We start from the raw sequence: 21,479 nt of genomic DNA, 5'->3' as shown, positions 1-21,479 counted from the left end.
GTTTAGCAACTGAACTGTCACTGAACAGCACAGCAGTAGGGACAAGTGCATACTAAATATTCGGGTTATTCGTGCCAAACACTTAGTACTATTCTGGTATTCATCACGAATAACAGCCTAATGCAAGTCATTGGGGAACCCGAGCATTATTCTTGAAGATTTCCCAGAAAAATGCTCTGGTTCCCAATTGACTTGCATTAGGTTCGTTATTCGTGATGAATGCTGGAAGAGTACTGGTTATTCGGCATGATATATTTTGTATTTGCTTAGCAATACACGAAATAAACCACCCAGTGACCATTCCACTCTGCTAAATGTATATTTTGAAGGTTTCTTTCTCCTTTAGAAGTGGGTGCTCTTTATATTGTTCTTCTGTTTTCTTTACAATCTCAGATTACAGTGGATGATGTGTACCCTCATTATGGTCAGAATACAGCACATAGATGTCTTGTAGGCCATTAGAACTGAAAACCTCAGGGTGCCTGCTTATCCATAATTTACCTGTATCGCATTAATGTGGGACATTTCACATGACATCAAGTGTTTTTTAAAAAAAAAAAAAGGTGTCTAGTACATAAAAAGCAATACTTGGAGGTTAGTAACTTTAAGAAGTACATTTTTTTGCTGCTCTAAGGTCATTACTAAACTCACTGGACATTTTACAGTGGATCAGAAAGTAGTTAACCCTGTAAGATACTGGCCGTAGCTCCGCACCAGGCCCAGGGCTCGGGGATGGAGCATCAGGGGTGAGGCAGCTCCTGCTGTGCCTCTTCTGAAACTTTTACCAATCTTAGCTCTTTCTTTTTCACATCATTTGCGCTGATAACAAGCATAGCTACATCTACGGTGCTAATATTTATTTAGCAGCACAAATGTAGGTTACCACAGAGACCATGAGTCTGAAATTCACCCACTCTGCTCCTTTTGACATTACGGATAGGTAGCCATAGTTACTCCAGGCAGTCCTGCCTCTGTGGTGTAAAGATTTGCTGCATATATGAGTAATACTTGGCATGTGATGTGGGTGATTAATGGCCTTTGTTATCAAATTAGTGTTTTATTTTTTTTTATACATATATTTTTTTTTTTTCTCTCTTTTGCAATGCTGTATTTTGCTTTCTATAAGTGCAAGCGATGTGGCAGTTTATCCAATCAATGTTATATTTTGTTTTTTATTTTATTTTTATATAGTGTAGTGTCTGATATTATCATGATCGTTGTTTTCCTCCATAGGTTACTTTCTTTTAATACACGCAAAATAAACTTTATATTTTATTTTTTTTACACTATATTCTTGTACCTTTTTTTTCTGCGCTTTGTTGCATTTGCTACTCCTCGCGCCTGTCGCTTCCTTTATTATAAGGGAGGAAGACCAGGAGTGTGCAGCATTAGATGTTCTGTATAATTTTGAAAGCGAAATAACCTTGAAGAATCCTAAAATGGACCCTTTATTGGTGTGTATACATGCTAGTCATCTAGGAGAAATGTTTAACAGCCCAGTTAGGATTTAGATAAGGTATTACATACCACAAACATCAAGGGGATGAATTTGTCACCATACTCTACAATGCATCCTCCAATGATAAATCTCTTCCAGTGTGCAGAGTGCTAAGGCTTTGTTCACACTACACTGTGTGCAGAATTATTAGGCAAATTTAGTATTTTGATCACATGATACTTTTTATACATGTTGTCCTACTCCAAGCTGTATAGGCTTGAGAGCCAACTAACAATTACGTAAATCAGGTGATGGGCATCTCTATAATGAGGAAGGGTGTGGTGTAATGACATCACCACCCTATATAAGGTGTGCTTAATTATTAGGCAACTTCCTTTCCTTTGCTAAAATGGGTCAGAAGAGAGATTTGACAGGCTCTAAAAAGTCCAAAATTATGAGATGTCTTGCAGAGGGATGCAGCAGTCTTGAAATTGCCAAACCTTTGAAGCATGATCACCGAACAATCAAGTGTTTAATAGCAAATAGCGAACAGAGTTGCAAGAAGCGTGTTGGGCAAAAAAGGCGCAAAATAACTGCCCATGAATTGAGGAAAATTTAAGTGTGAAGCTGCCAAGATGCCATTTGCGACCAGTTTGGCCATATTTCAGAACTGCAACATTACTGGAGTATCAAAAAGCACAAGGTGTGCCATACTCGGGGACATGGCCAAGGTAAGGAAGACTGGGCCAAGAAATATCTTAAGACTGATTTTGCAAAGATTTTATGGACTGATGAAATGAGTGACTTTTGATGGGCCAGATGGATGGGCTAGAGGCTGGATCAGTAAAGGGCAGAGAGCTTCACTCAGACTCAGACGCCAGCAAGGTGGAGGTAGCGTACTGGTATGGGCTGGTATCCTCAAAGATGAACTTGTGGGACCTTTTCGGGTTGAGGATGGAGTGAAGCTCAACTCCCAGACCTACTGCTAGTTTCTGGAAGACAAATTCTTCAAGCAGTGGGACAGGAATAAGTCGGTATCATTCAAGAAAAACATGATTTTCATGCAGGACAATGCTCAATCACATGCGCATCCAACTACTCCACAGCGTGGCTGGCCAGTAAAGGTCTAAAAGATGAAAAAATAATGACATGGCCCCTTGTTCACCTGATCTGAACCCCATAGAGAACATGTCCCTCATAAAATATGAGATTTACAGGCAGGGAAAACAGTACACCTCTCGGAACAGTGTCTGGGAGGCTGTGGTGGCTGCTGCACGCAATGTTGATCGTAAACAGATCAAGTAACTGACATGGATGGTAGGCTGTTGCGTGTCATAAAGAAAGGTGGCTATATTGGTCACTAATTTTTTGTGGTTTTGTTTTTGTATGTTAGAAATGTTTATTTCTAAATTTTTTGTGCAGTTATATTAGTTTACCTGGTGAAAATAAACAAGTGAGATGGAAGTATATTTGGTTTTTATTATTTGCCTAATAATTCTGCACAGTACAGATATCCTCCTCAGATGGCCAAATCTAAAAAAAAAAAAAAAACTTACTCCAACTTCCAAAAATATAAAGCTTTGATATTTGAGTCTTTTGGATTGATTGAGAACATAGTTGTTGATCAGTAAAAAAAAAATCCTCTAAAATACAACTTTACAACTTGCCTAATAATTCTGCACACGGTGTGGTGTCTGTTTAATGACCGCTTGGACAATTCTGGTTTTAAACAGATACTGGAAAACCTAATTGCACCCAGTAAGAAAATGCATCCTACTAGTGTGGGGTTACAGTAATGGCTCTATTGTTGACCTGGTGATTGTTTCCTTCTTTAGAGGTGTTTGGCACAGACATGGTCACTCTGAAATCTTCATTTAGCCATGGAATCTTTTTTGTTTTCTTGTCTGGTGAACACTGGCTCATTGGTGAGCTGTTTGGAGATGTCACAATGGAGAAACACCGTTAGATTTAGCGCCACCGTGTTTCCTTCTCCCTATTCTCCTCTCTAGGGGAAAATCCAGTTTACAATGGAGAATATTTAAGGGTTACACTTCACAATGGAGTGGTTTTATACTTGGGGTATATATACAAGGGGCTGCTAAGTTTTTGGTTTACCCAGAAAGAAACGAGATAAGATGATGAATCTTTACATTTATTCCACATACAGTTAGGTCCAGAAATATTTGGACAGTGACACAATTTTCGCGAGTTGGGATCTGCATGCCACCACATTGGATTTGAAATGAAACCTCTACAACAGAATTCAAGTGCAGATTGTAACGTTTAATTTGAAGGTTTGAACAAAAATATCTGATAGAAATTGTAGGAATTGTACACATTTCTTTACAAACACTCCGTATTTTAGGAGGTCAAAAGTAATTGGACAAATAAACCAAACCCAAACAAAATATTTTTATTTTCAATATTTTGTTGCGAATCCTTTGGAGGCAATCACTGCCTTAAGTCTGGAACCCATGGACATCACCAAACGCTGGGTTTCCTCCTTCTTAATGCTTTGCCAGGCCTTTACAGCCGCAGCCTTCAGGTCTTGCTTGTTTGTGGGTCTTTCCGTCTTAAGTCTGGATTTGAGCAAGTGAAATGCATGCTCAATTGGGTTAAGATCTGGTGATTGACTTGGCCATTGCAGAATGTTCCACTTTTTTGCACTCATGAACTCCTGGGTAGCTTTGGCTGTATGCTTGGGGTCATTGTCCATCTGTACTATGAAGCGCCGTCCGATCAACTTTGCGGCATTTGGCTGAATCTGGGCTGAAAGTATATCCCGGTACACTTCAGAATTCATCCGGCTACTCTTGTCTGCTGTTATGTCATCAATAAACACAAGTGACCCAGTGCCATTGAAAGCCATGCATGCCCATGCCATCACGTTGCCTCCACCATGTTTTACAGAGGATGTGGTGTGCCTTGGATCATGTGCCATTCCCTTTCTTCTCCAAACTTTTTTCTTCCCATCATTCTGGTACAGGTTGATCTTTGTCTCATCTGTCCATAGAATACTTTTCCAGAACTGAGCTGGCTTCATGAGGTGTTTTTCAGCAAATTTAACTCTGGCCTGTCTATTTTTGGAATTGATGAATGGTTTGCATCTAGATATGAACCCTTTGTATTTACTTTCATGGAGTCTTCTCTTTACTGTTGACTTAGAGACAGATACACCTACTTCACTGAGTGTTCTGGACTTCAGTTGATGTTGTGAATGGGTTCTTCTTCACCAAAGAAAGTATGCGGCGATCATCCACCACTGTTGTCATCCGTGGACGCCCAGGCCTTTTTGAGTTCCCAAGCTCACCAGTCAATTCCTTTTTTCTCAGAATGTACCCGACTGTTGATTTTGCTACTCCAAGCATGTCTGCTATCTCTCTGATGGATCTTTTCTTTTTTTTCAGCCTCAGGATGTTCTGCTTCACCTCAATTGAGAGTTCCTTAGACCGCATGTTGTCTGGTCATAGCAACAACTTCCAAATGCAAAACCACACACCTGTAATCAACCCTAGACCTTTTAACTACTTCATTGATTACAGGTTAATGAGGGAGACGCCTTCAGAGTTAATTGCAGCCCTTAGAGTCCCTTGTCCAATTACTTTTGGTCCCTTGAAAAAGAGGAGGCTATGCATTACAGAGCTATGATTCCTAAACCCTTTCTTCGATTTGGATGTGAAAACTCTCATATTGCAGCTGGGAGTGTGCACTTTCAGCCCATATTATATATAGAATTGTATTTCTGAACATGTTTTTGTAAACAGCTAAAATAACAAAACTTGTGTCACTGTCCAAATATTTCTGGCCCTGACTGTACTCTTCACTGATGTCAACACACTTCTTACATCAGTATTCCAAGTTCTGTAAGACTAGCAAAAAGAAGGATTTCGGTTGTGCCTCAAACCAGGTATCTGTAGCAGCCATGGCATCAAATGGTGTGAAATTTGGTACCCTTGAGGTGTTTCTTCAGGTTTGGAAACAGAGGATAGTCGGAGATAGCTAAATCTGGTGAATAAGGTGGGTGGTCAACCAGCTCAAAACCCAGCTCTGCCAGTTTTGCAGCGGTCGCTTGTGCAGTGCGAGCAGAGGCGTTGTCTTATAGGAACAATATATCCTTGGACAGCTTGCTGTGCCTTTTGGCCTTCAGAGCTGCCTTTAATTGGTCCAAAAGTTCAATGTAATACCTTGCAGTGATGGTGAGACCCTTTTGAAGGTAGTCCACTAGCAGCATGCCCTCCTTATACCAGAACACAGACGCAATCACCTTTAGTGGCTGATTTTTGCACCCTGAACTTTTTTGGATGAGGAGAACCACTGTGCCTCCACTCTTTTGACTGCTCCTTGTTTTCAAAGTCCTACAAATAAATCCAGGTCTCATCCATAGTGACCAGTCGATCCAGGAAGTTCTTATCAGTCCGTGAACGCTGACAAACGGACTGGGAAGTTGTCACTCGCATGCTTCTCTGATCTGCTGTCAAACATTTGGGGGCCTACTTTGCAGATCGCTTCCTCATGTCCAAATGTTCATTGATAATGACACAAACTCGTTCAATGGAAATCTCCATGATGTCTGCTATTGCTTTAGCTGAAATTCGTCAATTCTCCAGTATGAGGTTGTGAACAGCATCGACAATCTCCGGACAACAACCACTCTTGATCTTCCAGGGTGTTCCTCAGCATTGGTGCGGAAGTGGCCCATTTAAAATTTAGCAACCTAGTTCTTAACTGAGCAATATGAAGGGCATTGATCCCCCAATGTCTGCAACCTATCACCATCAATATCAACCACCATCAATCTTGCAGAAACAAGAATTTAATCACTCCTCTGCTCTCAGTTGCTGTGAATATCGCATTACACTCCGCCATTTTGTTTCCCCACGTATGTAGAACACTGTTGCCATAAGCAGCAAACACAAAATTTTGAAAACATATATTAGACACATAAGGCATTCATGTGATGTAATATTCAATACCATAGAAACAAAAAAAGATCACAAAGCCAAAGACTTGTCAGCAGCCCCTCGTGTATGCAATTAGGAATAACTGAATTTTACCCCTCGGTTTTTCCCTGCTGCATTCATTACCCCTACCCATACAGCTTTCTCTTCTTTTTCCACAAATAAATGTTACCGCCTGCAAAACCAGAAAGAGCAGCAGAGACTTTGCTTGCCTTCCACCAGCTTTAGTCTGAAAAGTTCAATTACAACCATGCACAAGAGCCTCAAATCTGTTTCTAATAAAAATCTTGTTCGGTTTCATGAAATATTATCTATTAACTGAACGAAAAGCTGTTGGGTTTAATTTCATTTTCTTATTTTTGTGATATGCCTCATTTCAGACAAGTCTTGTTAGTGCTCACACAGACCAGGCACTGAGGGGCTCTCGTGGCCTTTCCACCACCTCAGAAATCATGCTGTGCTGTCCAGTTTAACTCTTTTCTTAAAGATTGTTGCCTGCAACTCACATCTTCTCAATGGGATGAAACACTAAAGACAGGGAAAGTTTTTAAATGAATTTAATCACAAATCTGATCATTGAGAAATTTTGTAATCTGGCAACTTTTTCTGAACTGGGTCATTGAATAAAGGCAGCTGATTAAAATTCTCCTATGATAAAAATAAATTCATGTGGCTAGATATGCAATATGTGAACAAAAGTATTGGGGAACACCTTTTAAGGGAACCTTGCAGCAGATGCGTGCTTCCAGAACCACTGGTGGCATTTATTAGGCACTGCCTGTATGATATCGGTCATGTATGTTTGACTCTGAAACACTGCAGTATTTCAGAGGAGAATAATATGCTTTACTAATGCTCATGCCTGTCTGCTAGAAAAAGCCAGTCCCTCTTGTGCCCATCCACCTCCCTTGACTGACGGGTCTCTCCCTGTATGTGTGTATAGAGAGAGACTGGTCAGTAATTGGCAGTTGGTGGGGACAAACCTTTTTGACTATTTATACTTGTAGATTTGTTCCTTGCTGTCTTAAAGTGTGTGTGTGTGTGTGTGTGTGTGTGTGTGTGTGTGTGTGTGTGTGTTTATATATTTTAATTTTTTTTTTGGGGGGTGGAAGGGGAGTTCTGAAATGCCACATTTGTCACACATACATGGCTGTAGTAAAGCCAGTTTTTGATCCATGGTGTCCGTGGTTTGCACATCATGTATCAGCTATTGGGTTCTCTTTAATCTTTGTATTTCTAACCTGTTGAATATTCACGATCAAATCTAAGTGATATTATTAAAACGTAGAAGCTTTTAGGAGTTACAGTATCTTAGCCACAAAGTAGAGATTGCGTTAACTTCTAGAGAGGGGTCACTGAATGCATAAGTCACCATTGCACTGCTGACACCATAATTGGAGAGTCTAAACTTCCTTTGGCATCAGAACAATAACTGTGAGGCAAGAACTTCATGATGTGGGTTTCCATGGCCAAGCAGCTGTATCAGTCTAATACATTAGTCTGGGTTTGGTGAAAATTTCCTGGCGACTACATTGCGCCATCCCATTTCTATGGCTTTGCTTTAGCTTCATGTACTTTGTACATACAGGGGTGTGGCTCCCCTTTTTTTGGGTGTGTATCTTGTCTACGTAGCTTTCCATGGGCAGGTGTAAAACACTCAGCCTGGATCTTCCTCTGCCCCCATTTTATTGTGAGGTCTGCTGGCACGTAGAAAGGACTATAGATGTTAAGGACCATCATGTTTCGGGCACACCGCTTTGCTGTGGGATCTCTTTTACGCTCTTAATGATAATCATATCAACTAAGTACCTTATGTTATTTACATGAACTATTACTAATTACTTAAGGGTATTTACTACTTTGCTTTTATTTTTTATTTAGTTTGATAGATGAGTCTTGATTTGGCGAATACAAGGAGAATGTTACCTGACTTCATTGTGCTAGCTGTAATGTTTGGTGGAGGAGGGATAAGCTAATAGGGTTGATTTTCAGGGGTCGACCTAGGCCCCTTTTGTTCCAGTGAAGCGAAATCTTAACGCTTCAGAAAATAACTGTGCTATATACTATGCTTCCATCTTTTGTGGGAACAGTTTTGGGAAGGCATGACTGTGCCCAGTGCACAAGGCAAGATTTATAAAAGTATGGTTAGGGGAATTTGGTGTGGAAAATCTTGACTGTGAGCTCAGAGCACTGACCTCAAACCCATCCAATACCTTTGGGATGAGCTAGAATGGAAATTGTGATGAATGAGCTAAAATTCCCCATAGTCACATTCCAAAATCTTATACATAGCCTTTACAGAAGAGTGGAAGCTATTATCTGCTAAGGGACCAACTCCATACTAATGCCTATGGATGTAGAATGTGAGGTCAGCAGAGCTTTGTAGGTACGTTGTAGAGGGGGTACAATATTTTTGTATATCGTGTATTTGTATTCACGACTAATTGTGGTCTCTTTCTAATTGCAGTTCTACATTTAGCCTGTTGGATTGAGCATGGATATCAAATAGTCAGATATTCTGAATTAGAGACTTTTGCTGTAGCTTCAGCTATAAAAAAACATCTGCAAGTCATTTTTACTTTTACATGCTTAAATGAAAATACTAAATGTAAAATTCTGTTAATTTTTCCCCATTTTATAGATGCCCCTTTGTTAGCCATCAAGGAAAATCTTCTTCCAAAGCCAGTAGAAGTTGTTCCACCTCGTAAGAGGACCAGAAGAAAACTAATGGATTCACCACAATCTTCTCAAAATGTTGGACCAACTCTTACCAGAAGAAATGATGCTGAGGATTCGATCAGCGAGGAACTGGCCCCCATTGTTTACACCCCAGAAATCTTCAATAAAACTGTTACCATTACCAAGGAGGTTGCACGGAATCTGGAAAGTACCAAAGGCTTTATGGCTCATGATAGGGATTTCCAGAAAATGGGTTTCACGTTTAATTTAAAGACTGGATCAGAACAAGCTGATCTGAATTCTACTATTACCCTGTCTGAGGACAGCATTAGCCGGGGCCCCGAGTCTCATGATAAACAGATTAAACCTCCAACCAGCATGTTGCAAAGGTATTTGTCTATAAGGCAGTCTGGCTCAAACAATTCTAGCTATCTGTTTAACACTGCCTTATTATGTATTTGGCCGATGTCACACGGCGTATAGCATCTGATGTGAGAGAATTGGATGCAATCTGCTAATAATACTCACCTCAAATTCTGCTGTTAGCATGACAGTGTCATTACTCTGCTGCGATTCTCTCGCAAGCAATAATCAGATCCCAGGTTCGGAGAAGATGGGGATATTAATTTCTCAATCTTCTCCATTACCTGTCTGGGCGTATATCAGACTTCATATATGGGATGACATCTGAGTGCTGTCCAGTATTTCAAACGCACCTGTAGACTTTAAGGGTGCGCTTGATCTGATATATTTAGGCACTTGCAGCATGCTGCAATTTTGTGTTTTAATGCTGATTCAGCATGAGGAAAAAAACTGAAATCTGCATTGCCTCATTGAAAAAAATTGGGTTGGGTGCAATCTGAGATTTTCTCACATTGCGCTCGTCTGATTTATATGCTCATACGATCGAGGCCTTAAACGGGCTTTACACACAGCGACATCGCTAACGAGATGTTGTTGGGCTCACGGAATTCCTGACGCACATCCAGCCTCGTTAGCAATGTCGTTGCATGTGAAACACATGAACGACCGTTAAACTATCAAAATTACTCACCTAATCGTTGACCGGTCGTTCTAATCCCGATTATCGTTGCTGTTGCAGTACGCAGGTTGTTCATCGTTCCTGCGGCAGCACACATCGCTATGTGTGACAGCTCAGGAACGAGGAACATCACCGTCCCTGCGGCCGAGGAAGGAAGGATGTGGGTGGGATGTTCTGCCCGCTCATCTCCGCCCCTCCGCTTCTATTGGGTGGCCGCTTAGTGATGCTGCTGTGACGCCGAACGAACCGCCCCCTTAGAAAGGAGGTGGTTTGCCGGTCACAGCGACGTCGCTAGGCAGGTAAGTACGTGTGACGGGTGTTAGCAATGTTGTGCGCCACGGGCAGCAATTTGCTGGTGACTCACAACCGACGGGGGCGAGTGCTTTCACCAGCGACATCGCTAGCGATGTCGCTGTGTGTAAAGCCTGCTTTAGGCTTGAGATTGGTCAAATTAACTGTTGATATCTTTCTCCACTGCTGGCAATTTCATTTCTTTTTATATTTTGTTTTCTTTCTTTTTCTTATTTCCGTTGACCATTCCTTTATGATGGCTTTTTTTGTGTTTTGGTGTTTTGTTTTTTTTTGTTTTTGTGAGATTTGTAGTTTTTTATTACACAGTTTGCCTTACCATATAGTGTATGGGAAAAAAGAGAGATTCCAAATGTGATGAAAACAAAATGCAGTTCCAGCAAATTAGCCATGTTGGTAAGGGGCTAATGCTTGTGTACGAGTAATTAGGGCTAGATGTAGGATGGATTGAACTAATGCAGGTGATGTGATTTTCATAATTTATTTTAGTAGTTTTGTATACAAACCATGTAACGAAGAAAAGAGTTAATCTCCTGTGCCCCCAAACCACTCCAAATGTAGATAAAATGATTTATTGGTCAACGCATTTCAAAGCTCTGAGGCTTCTTCATCAGGACGATGGTGGGCCTCTGAGGTTTTTTTTCTCCTTTAATTTTAATTTAAGACCCTATTTTGCGTGATTTCTCTTTCCAGCTCCTATTTACTAGTTTTGTGTACAAATATATAATAAAACACTTGTATAGAGCTGTAATGGTGCATTCAGCCTGACTTCACAATGAATTATTATTAAGGTGACAATCCTATGCTTTCAGGTTAGGATTCCCATCTTTATTAAACAAGAATCTTGGAAAATTAAGTGACAAGCCGTCCTACATGGCCATGACGTCAGCTGCTGAAAGAAAGCGAAAGTTACTGAGGTGAGATTCCCATTTTTGTACTCAATTGATCCTCCAGCTTTTATATAATGATGTAACCTCTCTGGCTTTTCAGGAATGTTTATTACCTTGTTATATCCTGAAAACACACCTCAATGATGAATTTAGGAATGAAATTCTACAAATTGAGCGTCCAATCTTTTATCACATAACCACTGTCTAAGTCTATTGTCAGAAATGTTTAATTTGGAAGTTATAGAGGAGTTCTGGTTTCCATCCTCCATGTTGACAGGATCTGCCTTGGACAATCCTTGTGATAAGGATCCTGTGACAGAAATCTGACCAGATTTACGGTGGTCCTCCATCTGTTCAGGGTGTCATCTCTGATGTGGTTTAAATTCAGATTTACAAGGATTATGGCACTATTGGCCCATGTCAGTGAGTGTTGCACATGGAAGAATATGTCCATTTGGGGTTTTCCTAACTTTTTATTAATAGCAGAAGCCTGTATTAAAAAAAGTAATGTATCATGAGACTATGGAATAAATGTTTTTTTCATAAACTTATTTTCTTTTTACATTTTTGCTGTTTTTTCTATTATGTTTATTGGATACATTATTTGCATTGGTCACTTAGACTGAAATAATAAAACACAGTTCTTTTTATACAGCTGACTAGTCTGCTTTGTTGTATAGACCGGGTTGAAATACACAGTCATCTCCTTACCTTTAGTGGGTGGGCAGGGATCCTGGCTTAGGCACAATAAGCAGGATGAGGATTGTAGTAGTCTGACATTTTTTTTCTATCCATTCACATTTAATGTAGTTTGCCAAGTCTATCATATCAACGCTAGTGACAACGCTGAAACTTCTACTGTGCCAATATATATTTGTCGAACAGACACTTACCACTAGCCATAGAAATATTTCGGCTGATGCTTTTCTACAAATCTTTTTTAAAAGAATCTGTCTCCAGGTTTTTGCCACCTAATCTTTTTTTTTTTTTTCTTTAGCTGAATATAATTTTAATGAAGCTTTAATCTCAGAGCAAATAACTGCACTCTGCTCTGATTTGCTTTTTATTGCTAATTAGACCTTAACTTCATGCTGTAGTACAGTTTGGTTTTTTTTTGTTTTGTTTTTGTTTTTTTCATTTTCTGCTCATGTCTTTTCAGTCTTGCTGCCGGCAGTGCCGTGAAAGAGGACAATGCACTACTTCCCGTACCGAAACGTGTTAAGCAGGACATACCCACGGACTGCAAAGCACTGAGAGTGAAAAGGCCAACGGGTGAGCTTGAAATGATAAATTATGATAGTATCTTTGACTTTTGACTGTCTGATGAAAGCTTGACATTTCCAGGTTATCATCTTAATGGTTTGTTGCTGTAATCAGTCATCTAAAATATTTTCTAACAGTGATGGTTTTCCTTTTTGTTCTCAGCTCAGAGTTTTCTGTTCGAAAACTGATCTTGGCCAGTTTTTCTCTCTCGCATTCTGTGATATTGACAAATGAAGATGCATCTTATGTGTTTTTAATTTAGACGTAACTCTATATATGAATACGTAGAGCTGGATGGATGTGTATGTGTAGCGCCCGTTGGCTACTCAGGGCACTACAGGGAACTGCATCTTCACGGGGATGCAGGACCTACCCCCTGGGACCTGGAACACCAGTGCCAGAAACACCCACACACACCAAAATCCTAGTTACCACTCCACACCACGGGGCACTGCTTAGTCACACAAGAGGATGGCCACCTAGTGGGCGGAGCCAGACCAGGGAGCTAATTAAGAAATTGTTGTATTGATCAATTCAATAGCTAAGTTTCTCTTTATACTTAAAGTTCATAGCAGTTATGCAGATACCATTTTCATCTTTACATATAGCTATTGTATTTTTCATGTCAGTATTCACATAGCAGTTTTTCCTTTACATTTATTCCCTTTGCGCTGTTGCTGGTGTGCAGCCCATCTCTTTATATAGACCAGGGATCTAGACAGCCTGGTGGGAGGGGACAGCAGACGATCTGGGTAAGAAGTGAAAGTACAAAGATGTGCCTGAGAAGCTGGATCGCGTAACTGTGACCCGGGGGCACAGGAGAGTGGTCGCCAGGACAGGTACACCCGAGTACCACTGGGACCAGAGCACGCGCTGGGCACAGGGCCCTAGGTCAGGCGACAGTTTCAGATGGCCTGGCAAATACCTGCACAGTGACTGAACCTTCACGGACCTCACTGACCCAGAAATCCGATGGCATCAGCAGTAAAGCAAGGATCAGGGTTCGGGACACAGACCATCCCTACGGGGTCCACACTGTCCGCCGTACGGAGAAGGAGACTGCCACGACAAAGGGATAGTCGGGCTCCAAACGCTCCACGCTATGGGGACCCAACCACACTGAGAGTGCCAGGAACAGAGCAATCGAGTCATTAACTGGCACTGGAAATACCGGACCTGAACCAGCCGTCCAAGGGCCCACAAGTGAGTAGAGACATGTTAATTACAACCCCGGTGTGGTATCCCTTATTCCGGCACATGCACCATACAGCTCAATGGGTTATGCCCTACCTGCGGAGGGCCTACCACCTCAGCTGCCATTACCACCAGCCCTAGGAGTAACCAATCCAGCAGCAGTGGTTCCCCCATACTAACCGCAATCCGCAGGTGGCGTCACACAAATGACTTTATCTCCCCTGTAAATACTTCCCATTAAAAAGCACCCAGGACACGGGACCAGGCAACGGCCACCACCAAAGTGACATTCCCCAGTAGTAAACCGCCCGGGACAGAGTAACCCTTTCCCTGGGCGACACATATTTAATACTCACACACTCTCCTTAGCTTTCAGGACCAAAATGTTCTCCTATCATGTTTAAAGCTAGATTCAAGATTGTGCTGGTTTTCCAGGCTGATCTGTGCTACTGCTGAAACTTTCTGCATCCACCCCATATATCATGTAGTAGCAGAATGTTTACGCAGAGTGTTTGCACAAGTTAAAGAGAACCGACCAGCAGGCTATATATATTGCTATATGAGGTAAAAGCAGTAAGATGCTGAATCCAGGCATACCTGTTATAGAAAGATCTGATGCTTGTTTGATTAAATACCTTTAATCAAAGTTGCACAAAAGCTCTGCTTTTTGATTGATGCAACATGGGCGGGTCCTCGCATTTACTGTATTTTTCGGACTATAAGACGCACCCTGGTTTTAGAGGAGGAAAATAGGAAAATAAAATTTTAAGCAAAAAATGTGGTCGTGACACACTGTTAGTATCAGGTTTTTTAAGGTTGAAGGGAGACTCTAAGTCCATCTAGTTCAACCCGTAGCCTAACATGTTGATCCAGAGGAAGGCAAAAAGAAACCAATGTGGCAAATAAGCTCCAATGGGGGAAAAACTTCCTTCCCTACTCCACATACGGCAATCAGACTAGTTCCCTCGATCAACACCCTGTCATAAAATCTAATATACATAACTGGTAATATTACATTTTTCAAGAAAGGCGTCCAGGCTCTGCTTAAATGTTAGTAGTGAATCACTCATTACAACATCATGCGGCAGAGCGTTCCATAGTCTCACTGCTCGTACAGTAAAGAATCCTCGTCTGTGATCATGATTAAACCTTCTTTCCTCAAGACGTAGCGGATGCCCCCGTGTTCCAGTCGCAGGCCTAGGTGTAAAAAGATCTTTGGAAAGGTCTCTGTACTGTCCCCTCATATATTTATACATTGTGATTAGATCCCCCCTAAGCCTTCGTTCTTCCAAACTAAATAACCCCAAGTTTAATAACCTGCCTTGGTATTGCAGCCCACCCATTCCTCTAATAATCTTGGTCGCTCTTCTCTGCACCCTCTCCAGTTCAGCTATGTCCTTCTTATATATCGGTGACCAGAATTGTACACAGTATTTTAAGTGCGGTCGCACTAGTGACTTGTACAGAGGTAGAACTATATTTTTTTTCATGAACACTTATACCTCTTTTAATACATTCCATTATTTTATTAGCCCTGGCAGCAGTTGCCTGACACTGTCCACTAAAGTTGTTTACCATCCACCCATACACCCAAGTCTTTTCTGTGTCTGTTTTACCCAGTGTTCTACAATTAAGTACATAATTATAAATTTTATTTCCTCTACCCAAGTGCATGACCTTACATTTATCTACATTAAACTTCAATTGCCACTTCTCAGCCCAATCCTCCAATTTACATAAATCTCCCTGCAATATAAAATTATCCTCCTCTGTATTGATTGCCCTGCAGAGTTTCGTATCATCTGCAAATATTGAAATTCTACTCCGCATGCAACCAACAAGGTCATTAATAAATATGTTGAAAAGAAGCGGGCCCAATACTGACCCCTGTGGTACCCCACTATGAACTGAGACCCAGTCAGAGTACGTACCATTAATAACCACCCTTTGTTTCCTATCACTGAGCCAGTTTTTAACCTAGTTACACATATTTTCCCCTATCCCCATTATTCTCATTTTATGTACCAACCTTTTGTGTGGCACCATATCAAAAGCTTTTGAAAAGTCCATATACACAACATCCACTGCATTTCCCTGGTCCAGGCTTGAACTTACCTCTTCATAGAAGCTGATCAAATTAGTTTGACAGGATCGATCCCTCATAAACCCATGTTGATACTCTGTCATAAGGTTATTTTTCTTGAGATACTCCAGTATAGCATCTCTCAAGAAACCCTCAAGGATTTTACCAACCGTGGAGGTTAAACTTACCAGCCTATAATTTCCCGACTTAGTTTTTGTCCCCTTTTTGAATATTGGCACCACATTTGCTATGCGCCAGTCCTGCGGTACCGACCCTGTGAAGGAATCTGTGAAGATTAAAAATAATGGTCTATCTATGTGTATGCCATCCGGGCCCGGAGATTTGTCAACCTTAGTGATTTCGAGGCGGCAGCGTACTTCCTGCTGGGTTAAGCAGGTAATATTCAAGGGTGAATTTATGGTATCACTGGTCATGTCATCTGCCATGGCATTTTCTTGTGTAAAAACCGTACAAAAAAAAGGCATTCAGCAGGTTGGCTTTACCCTAATCCCCCCTCCACCATTTCACAAAGACTATTTTTAAGGGGGCCAACACTATCGCTTTTCAGTTTTTTACTGTTTATGTAGTTAAAGAATATTTTAGGATTATTTTTACTTTCTCTCGCAATGAGTCTCTCTTTCTCAAACTTAGCTAACTTAATTTGATTTTTACATATTTTATTCAATTTTCTATAATTATATAATGCCTCATCACTACCTACCCTCTTTAATTCTTTTAAGGCTTTCTGTTTTTCTTTTATTGCTTCCCTTACAGCTCTATTTAGCCATAGGGGTTTCCTCCTATTTCTAGCATGTTTGTTCCCATAGGGTATATTTTCTGCACAAGCCCTATTCAGGATGCTCATAAATGTCTCCCATTTGCTTTGTGTACTTTTATTACTTAGTAAATCATCACAGTTTATTGCACTAAGATCATCTCTCAACCGTTTAAAATTTGCTTTCCTGAAGTTTACTGTCCTTGTAGCCCCTCTACTATACATCTTACTAAAGAATACATGAAAACTTATTATTTTGTGATCACTATTCTCCAAGTAACCCCCAACTTGTATATTTGATATGCGGTCTGGCCTATTGGTTAGTACAAGGTCTAGTAGTGCTCCCCCTCTTGTGGGGTCCTGTACCATTTGTGAAAGGTAATTATCTTTCATTGTTATCAAAAATCTATTTCCTTTGCTGGAACTGCAAGTTTCTGTTCCCCAATTTATATCAGGATAGTTAAAGTCCCCCATAATAATTACCTCTCCGAGACTCGCTGCTTTATCAATTTGCTTTATGAGGAGATTCTCTACCTCTTCCATAATATTCGGCGTCTTATAACACACCCCTATCAGTAGTTTATTATTCATTTCCCCCCCTTATCTCCACACATAGGGACTCTACATTCTCAGTACCCTCACATATGTTGTCACGCAGGATGGGTTTTAAGGATGATTTTACATATAGACATACACCTCCCCCTCGCTTATTTGTACGGTCATTCCTTAATAGGCTATAACCCTGTAAATTAACAGCCCAGTCATAGCTCTCATCCAGCCATGTCTCTGATATCCCCACTATATCATAATTTTTTTCCAACAATATTCTAATTCCTCCACCTTATTTGTGAGGCTTCGGGCATTAGTGTACATGCACGTTACGTATGACTCTGTACCTCTATTCCTGCTTACTGTATTCACTGTCCTAACCCTTCCCCCCCATACCATCCCCAATTTCATTACTTGTGCCCTGGTCACTATCTGCACTACATTCCCCTTCTTTAAAGTGAATACCCTTGCCCCCCATTCCTAGTTATGGAGCGAGGATCTGCTGCTGACACTGTTATGGGAGTAATGTCCCCAAATTCTCGCTAAGGTACCCCATCCTGCTATATGCCCCCATCCTGCTATATACCCCCATCCTGCTATATACTGCCATCCTGGTATATACCCCCATCCTGCTATATACTGCCATCCTGGAATATGCCCTCATCTTGCCATATACCCCCATCCGGCTATATACTGCCATCCTGCTATATGGCCCCATCCTGCTATATACCCCCATCCTGCTATATACCCCCATCCTGCTATATGGCCCCATGCTACTATATACCCTCATCCTGCTATATACTACCATCCTGCTATATGGCCCCACCCTGCTATATACCCCATCCTGCTATATGGCATGTATCCTGTATCACACAAAAAACAATAAACGTTTATACTCAACTTTCCTCGCTCCATGCAGCATCGCTCCTCCCCCTGTCTGTGGCGGCAGCAGCGCCGCTGATCTGTGTGGAGCAGTCACCGGTCACTTCCCTGCAGCATTGCTCGTCCTCCTCTCTGCCTGTCAGCTGACTTGCGTGGAGACTAGCAGCGCGCACAGCGATGTCACCGCTCTCTACACAGATCAGCTGACCGGCAGACAGGAGGAGATCGTGATGCTGCACGGAAGTGGCCGGTGAGTGTGTACCGTACTTATTCACTGCTCCCCACGCTGATAATGATGCGCGGGGGGCAGTGAATACAGCCGCACATGATCACTCCAGGCTGTAGTTGCCAGGGGTGAGCACGGCTGTCTGTTAATTATGCGCGTAGCCCCCCTTCCCCGCCCATCATCCCGCCCACCATCCCGCCCACCTGTCAGTGTCTGCTTCAGCGCTGAGGGATGATGGGCGGGAGGATGGGTGTGCATATGTAATGAGCGGGCCCATGTGGTTACGGCAGGCGCTGCTACAGCCTGCTCGTGCCCCCGATGGCCCGCTCCATCGCAGCACCCTCATTCCCGGCCTCAGCCCTGTGTTCAGACCATAAGACGCACCCCCAACTTTCCCCAACATTTGGGGGGAAAAAAGTGTGTCTTATAGTCCGAAAAATACGGTATTCCTCCTCTTGGCTTGACCCCTTTTCTTTATTTGAATATCGTGCCGCCATTGCTGTTGGCGGTGCAACCTGAGTACTATGGCAATATGCACACGCCACCTACAACAGCAATGGCAGCATAATATTCAATTAAAGAAAAGAGGGCAAGCCAGGAGGACGCCGGAGCAGGAGGTATAAACGTGAGGACCCAACCCACAAAGACCCACCCATGTTGCACACATCAATCAAAGTGCAGGGCATTTCTGCAACTTTGATTAAAGATATTTAATAAACCAAGCATCAAGTTTGCCAACAATCAGCAACTTAGTCTCAGTATGGCACTGCCTTTACCTCATATAGACAAAAACAATCACTGATCTCGGGGAGACCAGCTAGAGTGTTGGAGTGTTACTTTAAATGTAAGTCCCCCGCCCCCGTATTATACTCACCTGCCACAGTCTTCATCCTTTTTCGGCACCGCTCTGGTCCTGCAGCGCTATTTTGTGACGGTAACTCCTGACTGTCCAGAAGTTACGTCATGAGCGCTCAATACAACTCTTGAAGCCAGAACGAGGTTCTCATAAAGTTGTATTAAGTTGTGACCTCTGACGCGTTCCATGAAACACTGGTGGAGTTGGCAGGTTACAAATCGCCGGAGACTGACCAGAGCGATGCTAGAAACATAAAAAGATGGCAGCAGAGGAGTATAAGTAAGATCTGTCCAGGACATAATGTTCGGAGGGTTTGAACAGTGGAAGCAACAAACCTTTCCAATAAATTTTATAAAGTTTTCTCCCTCATCAAAAGGTAGTAGAAAACGTCTGAGAGGAAGAGGTTGTTTACTTAATTGTCAGTGTGCAAGTATCCCTTTTGAAGAGAATTCCTCAGCTATATCTGACAAGAACGCAAAAATCAGTTTTCAAGGGCATAAAAAAAAGCGATGATATGGACGCTCTTAATAACCCCCTGGATAGCAAGGTGGATAGCCTCATGAAGAAAGCTTGGCAATCCTCTGCAAAGGATTCAAAGTTGTTAAATAATCCAACCACAACTGTAAAGGCCCCGTCACACACAGAGATAAATCTTTGGCAGATCTGTGGTTGCAGTGAAATCATGGACATATTGTTCCATTTGTACACAGCCACAAACCTGGCACTGATTGTCCACATTTTCACTGCAACCGCAGATTTATCTCTGTGTGTGACAGGGCCTTAAGAAAGGCAATGTAAATTTTGGGAACTTTAATCTCTGCATTCCGGCAGTGACATATGCCCAAATACATAATCTGCTGTTGTAACTGGACATTCTGTCAAAGCAGTATGCATTACAGGGGCGATTGGAAGTAAAATATACTTTCTTCAATTATGACTGTCTCTCCTCTGATGGTTGGAAACAAAAAATCTGTCCATAGGAGCTTCTTGGGCAAATCAAATATCGCGTATCATTATTACGATTACAAGCCCTCGGACATGGGGGGTACATGTGGGGAATCTACTTGTGCAGGGTTGATGGTCAAGGAAAGAAAAGTCAGGTTCCTCTAGTCTAAAAGAGCTCCTTGCTGGGAAACAGTCTTTGACAAAGCTCATTTCATCCATTCAAGGTCACCACATAAGAAGCTTGTCAGACAACAAGGTAATGGTAGTTTACAAAACCAATAACTTACAGCTGCACTCTGAAATGCTATTATATGTAAACATTGAACATATGAAGTTGGAATTGCATTACTGCTATAAAAACTGTTAAAATGAGGTACGAGTACTTGGCAAACGAATTGGCCAGTTCATGAGAGCACAACAGCCAGTGACAAGTACCCCTTTTTTTAGGACTCTGACCTTTATAGTTCTCTACCAGAGCTGAAAGCCTACAATTTTAAGGACGAGCAGGATCCAGCTCTAATTAAAACTGCCCTAAACTGATGGTATTAGTGTTCAGTCAGAAGATTATGCACAACAAATAGCAAAAACTGACCAGCACCTCCAAGAATAAGACAAGTGTGAATAGGTGCAAGCCGAGACAACAAGTTAATATAACCAAAATAATATAGCTGCACTCTGAAATGCTATAAAATGTTTTTAATCAGAGCTGGATTCTGCCTGCCCTTTAAATTGCAGGCTTTCAGCCCAGGTAGAGGCATATGGGGTTAGGGTCCCAACAAAGGAGTATGCTTTGTCGTGTTACTTGACTGTTGGGCTCTCTTTGAATTGGCCAATTTGTGGCGAAGTATCTTCCATCTCAATCGATCAGGAATATGTGCCTGGCAGCACTATAATTGAGAACATGTGGCTGGGAGTTACACTGGCATAGCAGGGGACCTGGAGGTCGGGTCCTGATGTGCGCTCATCGGTATTTTGTGGTCCTGCCGTCTGAAGACCAACCCAACATGATAGACAAGTGCTACATAAGCGGAAACAACTTAGAATTCAATGATAATGATGACTGGCAAGCCTATCATTATGAGATGTGCGACTCTGGCGGTGACCACCTCAAAACCGGCATGTGCCAAATGGGCAAGAGTGGAGGCGTCACTCACAACATGGTGTACTTTGGAGCTCCTGGTGCCTATAACTGGCAAGGTACAGACTATGCTGTATAGAGAGATAATTGTGATTTAACGTATTCTTCCTATTCAGAAACTGAAACCTTTAACATCTACCTGGGGTGCTCGTTTTTCAGCAGTACATCCATGCCAAGCTGTACCAAGATCACCATTATCTCTGGGGCTCCTCGCTGGAACCATAAGGGTGCCGTGTACCTGATGGAAATGGA

At 41.9% G+C, this 21,479-nt stretch overlaps 1 protein-coding gene across 1 annotated transcript in view; it reads left to right on the top strand.

The window, feature by feature from the left end:
• The window catches only part of KIF18A (kinesin family member 18A), a 222,103-nt gene that overhangs the window by 194,830 nt on the left and 5,794 nt on the right, over positions 1-21,479 (top strand). The window contains exons 17-19 of the mRNA XM_075325411.1: positions 9,038-9,464; positions 11,239-11,343; positions 12,476-12,588. Coding sequence (XP_075181526.1) covers positions 9,038-9,464; positions 11,239-11,343; positions 12,476-12,588 — 645 coding nt within the window. The remainder of the gene's footprint in view (positions 1-9,037; positions 9,465-11,238; positions 11,344-12,475; positions 12,589-21,479) is intronic.

The sequence above is a fragment of the Anomaloglossus baeobatrachus genome, chromosome 10, assembly GCF_048569485.1.
Source record: "Anomaloglossus baeobatrachus isolate aAnoBae1 chromosome 10, aAnoBae1.hap1, whole genome shotgun sequence".
NCBI classification, from domain to species: Eukaryota; Metazoa; Chordata; class Amphibia; order Anura; family Aromobatidae; genus Anomaloglossus; species Anomaloglossus baeobatrachus.
Note: the sequence above shows the minus strand (reverse complement) of the source record. Positions and strands in the feature narration are given on the sequence as shown.